General features: G+C 38.2%; 1 protein-coding gene across 3 annotated transcripts in view; it reads right to left on the reverse strand.

Moving 5' to 3' along the window:
• Window positions 1–300: 300 nt before the first annotated feature.
• LOC103132325 (transmembrane channel-like protein 3) overlaps window positions 301–11,261 on the reverse strand; it is a 26,716-nt gene continuing 15,755 nt past the window's right edge. The window contains exons 4-7 of one of the 3 annotated variants that reach the window (XM_016667321.1): window positions 4,347–4,373; window positions 3,129–3,254; window positions 2,809–2,887; window positions 301–485 (exon numbers count right to left, since the gene is read on the reverse strand). In XM_016667321.1, coding sequence (XP_016522807.1) covers window positions 450–485; window positions 2,809–2,887; window positions 3,129–3,254; window positions 4,347–4,373 — 268 coding nt within the window. In that variant the 3' untranslated portion in view covers window positions 301–449. Of the gene's footprint in view, window positions 486–2,808; window positions 2,888–3,128; window positions 3,255–4,346; window positions 4,458–11,261 lie in introns of all 3 variants that reach the window. The other 2 variants (XR_001660920.1, XM_016667320.1) reach the window with 2 other exon arrangements.

Consider the following 11,261-nt stretch of genomic DNA (forward strand, 5'->3'; position numbering starts at 1 on the left):
AAACAAACTAACAACACAATACTAACAATAATTGCAATTTAATTAGTAGAATACCATTTAGTTAAAATTAACATGACATAACATGACAGGGCCCCAGAGGAACGAATCAGATTTGCTTTTGCAACTCTCCAAAGACAATTTTGCCTTTTTTCTTGCCTTGGCATTTGTTTTCCTTATCCTATTTGTCTCAGGTAAATGAAGGTCTGTCTTCATGTGTATGAAGTGTCTGTGTTGTTGATGTAATTTTATACTTTTGAATGTTGGAATAAACCCTGAAAATGCATGACAGATATACTCGCACACTGCTCACCTTAACGGTGTCAGTGGCTGGACAGCAGAAGTGATGAATGTGCATCTGTGGATGTCAGCGTGCCAGACTGATGGCTTCCCACGCAGTTCTCCAAGCCTTGCCATTGTCATTCTTTCAGCTCAACAAAAACAGCAACTCATTATTCGATAGAGTTCCCTCTGAATATTGCAATTCCCTTATGACAGACAGAAAAGCCTGAACCTTATCATCGTCTACCTCCACACTGGAGGATTCCCAAAGCTTAAACCAGAAACTAACTTCAGCGGCTGCTTCGTCCAAACTATGAAAAACCCAGTGGTGAACCTCTGAATCCATGGGAGCCACTAACTGAAACAGACGTTCTGTCTGAGCGTCCACACAAAGAAATAATCAAGTCAGGTGTTATAGCATTATTTTCTAAAAAAGTTAATAAGCTCACTGATAAACTGCAAGCCATCTTTGTTGCAGCAAAGTAAACTGTGATGCTAATGAACCAATAGGCAGAAGCTGAAGCCTGAAGACAACGCCCCTCATTTGCATTTAAACATTCCTTGCAAAAGGAAAAGTAAAAAGATGACAAAGGAACAAAAGGTTGTATAAGGAAAAGACGACACAAAATATATACATTTCTTGACAAAAACGCATGTTTAAGGAAAAGGAAAAACTAAATATTTTAATTTCTTGACAAAAACATGTTTAAGGAAAAGGAAAAACAAGAAACATACATTTCTGCAATTATTTTTAATTATAACGCAGAAATGGTGTTACGGTGCTTCTATGGTGCTCCATAGCAAATGTCAGTGAAAATATGCTTTTTTATGACAGGTTAAACAAACCAAATTATTGCTCTTAATTTTTTACTGTGTAACTTTACAAATGGCACCCTACTGTGAGTCAACCATGTTTATGGGCAGCATTTTGTCTTCTACACACTGCATGACTTCTTTAAATCTTTGGTTAAGTCCACCTTTTTTCATTTTAGTGGTGGGAAACCTGATGCTGCATTTTAGTCACAGCTCTCTACTTCACAGTATCTGGCAGGATTTGCTACTGAACTGATTCATCAGACTTGATGTAGCATTTTATAGCTAGATAGCTTGATAGGCTGGAAGACTAATATCATACTCTCAGTGCAAAACAAAAAAATTCTACACAGTTAATTGATTTCATAATACAGGGTTGATAGTAAAAAAATATTTCAAAAATTTACAATAAATATGGTTTCATATTAGTTGACATATGAAAACAATGTAAATATGGGAAGAATTGTTAAACATTTATCAAAAATAACTTTTTGTGTCACTTTTTTCAAGAAAATTGCAAACTGCATATCTAGTAGGTTTATCGTTGGATTGCTTGGTAGTGGCTTCATCCTCCACTAAGGTATTCCACGGTTTCAGCACCAAAATTTAAATTATTATGATTTATTATTATTATTATTATTATTATTGATATTATTGCACACCAGCGATGGCTACTTCCTTGTTGAAGGAAGCTATACCGATTGCAAAGCCAGTTAGTTCCACTTTTACATTTTTTTTAAATTAACACATTAATATAAATTAAAATAAACATGCCCTTTAGCTATCTGGTGAATTGGAAGCTCAATCAGAAACAAACTTCAGCTTTGTATTATAATTCAAATAGTAAACTCATCCCTCTTGTCAGCTGTTCTTCCCCAGTCATCATTATTTAGCGCAGGGGGGCCCAAAGTGGGTCCTGGAGGCCCGACATCCTGCATGTTTTAGTTCTCTCCCTGGTTTTACACACCTGGATCAAATGATGGCCTAAGAAGAACATTGACAAGCTGGAGAGGTTGTTTCTACCACCAGGGAGAGAACTAGAACATGCAGGATGCCGGGCCTCCAGGACCCACATTGGACAGCCCTGATTTAGTGTATGTAAACCTTTGGTTTCAACTGCCGTTATGATTGTCATAAACAATTTATCAAAATAGAAAAGAAGAATATTCTAAGCGTGACCAGATATTCCAAAACAACTACAATAATCATTTATTTCTTGCATTTTTTCATCGATGCTTTTAAATAAGTCTATAGTAAGAAGCTCAGGATAACTTGTCAATCAGAAAAATAAAATAAAATAAAGAATAGAACCCCTGTTACATGCTTGGTACTAAAGCATAATTAAGGTACAATGAAAGGTCATTGCTTACCCAAAATTATCTTCTTAACGAGAATTTTAAAAACATTCGGTAACACGAACATGATTTTGTAAATAATGACACTTTAATGCAAAGTTGGCACTTTCAATGGACTTTTAAAGCAACTTTGCATTAAAAGTGTCAATATTTACCGAATGACACTTCATGACAACAGTCAGACATTCATAAAGACTCCTTCATATTTATGACATTGTCATGTCAGTCTTATGCACACCCCATCAAATAAAGCGTTACCAAACATTCTGTTTTTCACTGTCAAGATGCATTATGATGATATTTGATACAAGGCAGAAAATATTTTTTTGCAAACTGTCAAGGTGACTATTTTAAAACTTACAGTCTGGAGCTGAATCCTCAGTTGGTTGTTGGTAAATTTTAGGGATCTGGCAATGGCTTGAAGATAATATATCAGCATACTGAAACACAAATGGTAAAAATACAAATGTGTTTTAGAAAAAAGAATGTTGCAGCAAGCGATGTATGTATTTTTATATATAAAGAAACACACGCAAGCACACACCCAGAAATGAAGGATTCCACTGGTAAGAAAAAACATGCATGTGTGTGTGTGTGTGTGTGTGTGTGTCATATATGAGACATGATTTTATTATCACATGCAGACTGTTTAATGTCATGTTAGTGTGTGAGGCATCTTACAATAGCAGTAGCACTGCTGGCAGCACCACAACAGGGCTGGTGACATAACTCATCACTTTACTGAACCAAAGTGGAAAGTCTGATGCCACTGTATCTGAGATGATGTCATAAATCTTCTCCTGGCCACTGAAACACACATTTCACACTTTTACCCAAATTAGCTCTTTCAGAGGAATTATAAAACATGCAAGACTAACAGATGTTAAGTCAATTATATATTTTACAACTGTTCCATTCAATTCAGATTTATTACATAGCACAAATTCACAATAAGTTTCTATCAAAGAAAACTGATTGAATCTAGTCATTGACTAGCAACATTTCCTCCTCCTGGAAAATCATGAAGCGACAGCAGAAAACTGCTATTGTGTTGCTGACTTTACAGCAATCCCTCATACAGAGCATTCATGTAGCATAGAGAGGGAAAGCTCCTCTTTAATAAAACTTTGTCATGACAGTATGAGACAGATAATTTGTGGGGAAAAAATCAAGTTCCTCTGCCTTCTCTCAGTGATCCCAGTACTGACCGCAGTGATACACAGCTCAGTCAGAAACAACCAATCAGAGCCAATAGGAAGGTCTTAACATTGTCAATCAGGCTTGGGTATGTGCTACACATCCTTCCCCTCAATAGTAGAGCCCATCATGAATCATCTGGTTAATATTGCCACCAATGACGGTGGATCAACAGTTCTGGAACAGTAAGTTGTATCCATGCAATTACCAAATTGAGCAGCATATACACAGGACTGTGGCAGTGCTAAGACCTTCCTCTAGCTTCTGATTGGTTGTTTTTACCAGAATTAATGCATTTCTGAAGGTCCCAATAGTAGGTCAGGCAGAGGATGGAGGAGCTTGATATTTTTCACAGATTACTGTTCTCATACCTTACTGGTGTCAACATGGTGACAGGTTTAAGAAATGTGTAAAAAAAAAAAAAACTTTTTCTTTTAAATTAAAACGTATATACTGCAACTTTAACAGGAAGAAACCTCCAGCAGGACATGGCTCAGTATGAGTGGCCATCTTCCACGACCGTTCACAGCTTTTGATAACAACAATGCTGTGTGGTATTTTCAAAATGAAGAGTTTTTTAATGGAAAAAATAAACAAAACATTAGACCTAGACAATAATATCCTTCAACAGCAAATATCTGTTTGTACAGCTTGTACAAACAGATGCTAATGATCTAGCAAACATGTGCCTTCTGATTTTACCTGAATGGTCCACAGTGTTCCGATGGTCTATATCGCACAATGGCAAAGATGGTGGGGAGCATACACAGGAACAGCATGAAAAGTAGCATAGCCAAGTAGAAATTATTTGATCTGAAAAAGCAAAATAAAGTTAGCAAAGAGCAAACTGAGAAAAATTTCATAAAATTTTTATAAGCAAACATGTTGAAGAGGGTTGGTTAGTTATTTTTAATGGGGCGCCGCCAGGAATCGTGGGCCCCCTGACAAAAGATTAAATTGGGCCCCTGGTTCAGCTGCTGTTACAATTTTTTTGAGTCTATTTGACCCATAAAAAGCGTCACAATTTTAAAGGCTTGCATCTGCCTTGCTTTCTTTGGTTCAGTACTGATAATTAGCACAATATTTACTGCTCATGATTTTAACATCCAACAGTCCACATCCATAGGTTGCTTACATTTTTTTCTATTAGTTTTAGATACTGGAATGTCTCTCCCCATGAGCAACAGTCAAAAGCAACGTGCAAAATACACAAAGCAATCCAGACTTCTAAAAATGCCATGTAGTTGCATTTTATTCAAGCTGCAGTACATAACTTTAATAAAAAATATGTTTTCTCCATATTTGTTAAAGCTGTCACAATGTTGTAGCAGTTTGTTATGAGACAGATAATCTGTGAAAACAATCAATCTCCTTCATTTCCTTCCTGAATTATTATTACTGGTTAAAGTAATGCACCGTTCTAACCAAACAACCAATCAGAACTAGTGGGAGGGTCTTAGTGCTCTCAATCAACTTCATTCACTCACTGCTAAATGTGCTAATGGTGAAGAAACAACTTATCGTTACAAGAAACTGTTTATCTGCCGTCATTGGTAGCTATGCTAACTAAACTGAGCATTCACAGTTTGAATCTGCACAGCTCTGTGCTATGCTAGCTGCAGCACGGCACAAATCGAGGAGGAGGAAGGATGAGCAGCACCACACGAGATTGTGATTGACAGCACTAAAACTCTCCTGCGACTGACTGGTTGTTTCAAGGGCAAATATGGATGTGTGTTTTATGATCTGGGAGGGGTAACATTAAATTTTTACTGCTAAAAACAATCTTCGAAAATACAATATGATTAACTTTGTAATTGACAGGGCCCCGATTTTTTTATTTTATTTTATTTCTATGAACAAAAAATAAATAATTAAATTGTGGATGGCCCCCTGCTGGTCAGGGTCCCTAGAATTATCATCACTTCCCCCCCTATACCGTGACGCTGCCGGCAAGAACAAAGCAGTCTGTAAATGTGGGGTTTAAAGTGATCTTTTTTACATATCTAAGACTGTCTTATATATTGACAGCAAAGGCTGCGCTAGACATTTTTGTTCCCCATCATTTTGACAGACAGCATTAAAAATAATCGGTCATCTTCTATTTTTACCCGTCAAATTATAACCATATTAAAATCGGCTATTTAGCGCATTTTTATGCGGTTTAGTTAATATTCACCTAGTTGAACCGTGAATCCAGATCCCATCACACATGAACGCATCTAACTTTTTCTCCTTGACAAAAACCAGTGAATGTGGCCCCAATAACTTATAATAAATGATATAAAATGACTGCACTTAAATTACCAGCACTCACAAATTCCTCCTGGTTCGCATCTACAGAGAAATCTGCGCTAGTTCATCGATCAGTTGGATCTGTCTGATCCAAGCGATCAACTGAACTTTTTTTTTTACCCTGTGCGCGGTCCGTGCGGTTTTGTGAGGATTCTTTTGGGTGGTTTTGCTTCCCCGAAACGGAGATGTTACGTCTGCCGCGCTTCTGAGCGCCGCTCTCCTTCTGGGCGAGGGAGGGGAACCCCTTCAGCTCCATTTGTTAAACCTGCAGGGCGAGTTAAGTTTAATTCTTCACAGTGGCGGAGCCGCGTCCACATTGGTTTGCGGCGCAATGCGCATGGATCTAATTACCTTCTGCACCTTTATTTATTTCCTCAAGATAAACTGCCGGCTCCTCTGTTTAGACTATAAATGGATTAACACAGTGTTGCGTTCTCTTTGGTTTTCTCTGGCCTTTAATGGAGACTTGAATTCAACGCGCCATTTCAACCAAAGGTTTGTAATGCGCTTCCTAACCAGACGCTCCAAAGCGTCCGGTCCATAACTCTTCAACACGCTGAGCTCCCGGTCAGAAAGACGCATTTAGTTCAGAGACCATGAGATGATATTCAGAAAGGATTTTTTTATTGATTGATTTTAGTTGCCTCTGCGATGAACTCTTTGCATAAAGTCTATAATGTCTCCCCATGAGCTCCAGACAAGGATGTGAATTATAACCTGTCAAATGACCGACGGGCTTTAAATCTTCCCGTCGTTCAAAAAAATAACTGGTCAAATATGGAAAATATTCCATTAACGCGACCTCAGATTGACAGTGTAATATGAGACAGCTAATCTGTGAAAACATCAAGCTATCCACCTCCTCCACTGCTACTATTGCCATCTGAAAATATCAGAGGAGGGTCTTAGCTGCAGGGATGAAAGTAGTTTTAAATTCCTGCCAGTACTATGACGAAAATCGTCAGTGACTCATTGTGTCAACCAAAACAAATAAAAATATAAATATTTTACTGTACTAAAGGCTACCTGTATGGGTAACGCGGAAAGTATAAGCACTTTACAATGTGGAAAAAGCATAGACGGTAGAAAGTAATGAATTACATTTACTCATATTGCTGTAACTACAATTGATCTAATTTGTCCTATAAGTTGATTACAAAACCTGAACTTTTACTTTTACTTGAATTTGTTTTGAATAAAGTTATTCGGTAACAGTTGAAATAATCTATTAATGAGTAAAATTAAAATATAAGAAAACATCAGAAAAAAATGGCACTGACTTTTCAGCTGGGTTTGTATTAAGAGCTCAAGGTGTTACATCAATTGGAAGACAGCAGAGCCAAACCTATCAAGTGTAGTTCAAGTGAACTTCTGAGAAAAAGAAAAGCCCATGCTGAATTTAATGCATCAGTTTAACTGCAGCATAGGCAGCAGCTTAATCATAAACTAGGAGCTGAAGGAGGAACAGCTTATCTCGCTCTTTCGTCCTTACTGACAGCTCTGACTGCTAAAGTTATTCCATATATCCAGTTTTATCATTGTATAGCTTTTATAATGTCGCCTTTTTATAATTTTTTGTAACTACTGTTGAGAAAATAAATTTAAAATAAGCTAGTTTTAAAACTTAACATGTCTTGATTCAAATGGCCTAAATTGTGGTTTTAAGTCAGTAACTTATTCTGGCCTATTGACCTTTATTTTACTTGTAGTTACAGCAGATGGTTTGCTAGGATCGGTTGAACTGCCTTTTGTCTGTGGGAAAACAATACAGTGGAAGTTCTAGCTTTTCACACTCATCTGTGAAAGGCTGTAAACACAGCAGGGGTTTCTAGCTTCAGATAGAGGGTCAGAGATAGCTCCTGGTTGGATGAGCAAAGATACGCCTTATTTGAATAAATTAAATACAAGAGGATAAAACTTTCTACACAGAAGTAACGAATCAGATTTGCTCTTGCAACTCTCCAAAGATGTCTTTGCACGTCTTTGCTTTTCTTTCTTTCCTTCTTTCCAAGTCTGTGAGGTAAATGAATGTATGTCTCCGTTGTTCTGCAGTTTCTGGTGTAAGTTTATATTGGATTAAACTCTGTAATTCTGTGACATCAACAGGCATTGTTGTTTTCCTTGTGGCTACACGTGGCCCGCCGAGAGGACCTGGGATCCAGAGGAAGAGAGAGAGCCAAACTTTTTTCCAAAGTTAACTAATTTAGAATATTTCTTCCTTAACACTACTCTTACATTTAAATTTTTACAACTACTTTTACATTGTCAATTTTGAGCCTCTAGACAAAAATCAGCTCAAAACCTCACATAGATTTGAGACAATAGAAAAGCTGATTCTGCACCTGGAAGTGAACGTTCATTCCCACAATCTTTGTGGGAATGAAACAACTATTCCTATAAACAATGAAGACTGCATGCCCTGCACCACGCAGCCCATCCTGGGATGTTCTGGGACTAAACCGCAGCCCATCCTGGGATGTTCTGGGACTAAACCGGACCAATGGCGTTATCGCCATTGGTCCTTTCGTCAGATCTTTCGTCAGATCCGTCCTCACCTGGACGAATCAGCATCTCCAGCTTTGAGCCGAAACCCATAGGACCGAAGGACAACAAACGAGGAGAAACTATTCCACTGGCCCTGTTTCGCAGGACAAAACGACCAGCCCAAGCAAAAACACACCCTGACTCTGTGGGAATCCCACTGAAAAACAGATTTGCTGCACTTCAACAAAAACCTGTGAGTAAAACCTCACCTTCAGACATCAGCCACAGGTACAAAGCACATTCACCCCCAAAGCAAACACTAAGAAAACCACAAATATGCCAAAGTACTTATTGTCGGAGCTGAGACAGTATGTGGAATCAGCCATTTCTGCAAAGCCAAGAGAACCAGAGTCGTGTCCTTTCCCAGATCTACCGTGTCTGATAAAACAGACAAAATACTCTCGCTAACCACGGATCAGCCGAATATTGAAACTCTAGTTGTGTATGTGGGAGCAAATGATCTGGCAAAACAACAATCAGAGATTCTGAAAAAAGACTTTACCATTCTTCTGAACCCTATTGGAAAACTAAAACAGAAGATTTTTCTTCGTGGCCCTGTCCCGACAGCAGGATGGGGTGACCTGAAATACTCTCGATCACGTTTAGTTATGTTTATTGATTAGTTATTTCATTACCCCAGGTTGAGTTCTTCATATATGTCTGACTCTATGGCCACCTTTCTTTAGGTTATTTATTTGTTTAAGTCCTTCTAGTTATTCTAGCTCTGTGTTCCTTAGTTCTTATCATTTTTAAGATCAGCCTTGTTTCTGTTTGGTTCTTTCAGTTTCCCCTCCTGTCTTTGTCTCTCTAGTTCATCATGTTTTCTTTTGGTCTTAGTGTTACTTTAGTGTAAAAATGATTTCCAGCTCCCTTGTGTTCTCTTTCCTTCATTCTCTTGTGTTCCCCTGTGCATCTTCCCAGCTTCCTGTGATACTTTCTCTCTTTGACATTAACATTAAACAAAACTCCAACATATGTAGAACACTTCTTTGTTGATTTTAATGAACTTTTATCTCTCATGTATTGATTATGATTGTTTAATAATTGTTGGTGACTTCCACATTCATATTGACAACCCCGAGACAGGGGCAAAATCGCTATGTGAAATTCTTGATAATTTTGGTCTAATTCAACATAATAATCAGGCAACCCACAATCGAGGTCACACACTGAACCTGGTTATCAGTAAAGGTGTGAATGTTTCCAGTGTCTCTGTAACTCAGGGGTGTCCAAAGTCGGTCCTGGAGGGCCGACATCCTGCATGTTCTACTTCTCTCCCTAGTGGTTGTAACAACCTCCTCAGCAAATTGTATTATTATCAACTATTTGTTATACTGTTTTATATGTTTTTAGTCTTACTCTTATTTGTTTTAGTCATATCTTTTAAGAAATGTTTCTGTGTTGTTGATCACTCTGATTTCTTTTCTCAGAGGGCCTCTCTGAAGAAGAGCAGAGACAGCAGCTCTTCACAGAACGCCCTGCTTTTGACCTCTTAGATAGCTATAAAACCATCGCCGTGAAGATTCACAACTTGTCCTGTTTGATCCTGGGTCAGGAACTGGATAAGCTAGTGCGAGATAGATTGTGTTGTTAGTTAGCGATAATCTTGGCGCTGTGACTGTGTGATGAAGTGTCTTTCCCCCTCCCTTTAGAGTTACAGCGCTCTCTGTGATCAGGGATCCTAAAGACAATAAAAAGAGAGGGAAAGGCAAATGTGCTTCAGAGTGGTAGGAGATTTGTAACTGAAAGCACATCTCTGTCTGTTCTCCTCGCGAGTATTCAGAATCTAACTTTCTCTTGTCTTTCCTGTGTTATTTGCTGTGTTTAATAGGTGTCAACTCTGACACAAGTCATTGTTCTCCTTGGCCTCTAATGAGCCATCATTTGATGCAAGTGTGTAAAACCATGGAGATAACTAAAACATGCAGGATGCCAGAACTCCAGGACCGACTTTGGACACCCCTGGTGTAACTGATGTTGCCCTGTCGGATCACTTTGCTGTTATTTTTGAAAACACCATCAACATTGACTCACTTAGCCAAAAACCTACTATCACAAAACGTTCTTTCACAGACAACACAGCAGAAACATTTAATTAAATCCACTCTTCTTCCTCACCCTTTAGCTGTAATGATGTAGTTGAGTTGGTATATACAGCTTTCATTCTAAAATTTCAGATATCATTGATTACATTGCCCCCATTAAGGTAAAGGTTGTGTCTGGTAGGAAGAAATCTCCATGGAGAAATGCACAAACAGTTCAATCTGCTAGATAACTCTGCTGTAGGGCCAAACAGAGATGGCGTAAAGCTCAACTTCACATTTATTATGTTATTATTATTAGTTGGCCTTCTATCACCTGAAGAACATCTCCAGGATTAGAGGACTTATGTCTCAACAAGATCTAGAGAAACTCATCCATAGTAGGCCTGTCGTGATAAACAATAAATCAATTAATCGCACATAAATGAAAGTTATCGACCTCATTTAAATTTATCGCCTTTTTCTCTTTCTATTGATGACACTGGATGAAAAAATGGCTAAACTCCAGTGCTCTCTATTGACCCCTCCCTTCCTCATTTCTTTAGAGTAATTCCCAGCTCACACTACACGATCTTAGAACTGTCCGCTGATTGTCGGCCCATTTTCAAAACCTGAGACCACACACTAGCCAACAGAAATCCTACATATATCGGGTTCCATTTGGTGTCCAACAATGGGCACAAAATAATGGCTACAAGTCCAGTTAACTCGTTTTAAAACCAGGCATTAATCAATG

Source organism: Poecilia formosa, unplaced genomic scaffold (genome assembly GCF_000485575.1).
Source record: "Poecilia formosa unplaced genomic scaffold, Poecilia_formosa-5.1.2 Scaffold996, whole genome shotgun sequence".
Lineage (NCBI taxonomy): Eukaryota > Metazoa > Chordata > Actinopteri > Cyprinodontiformes > Poeciliidae > Poecilia > Poecilia formosa.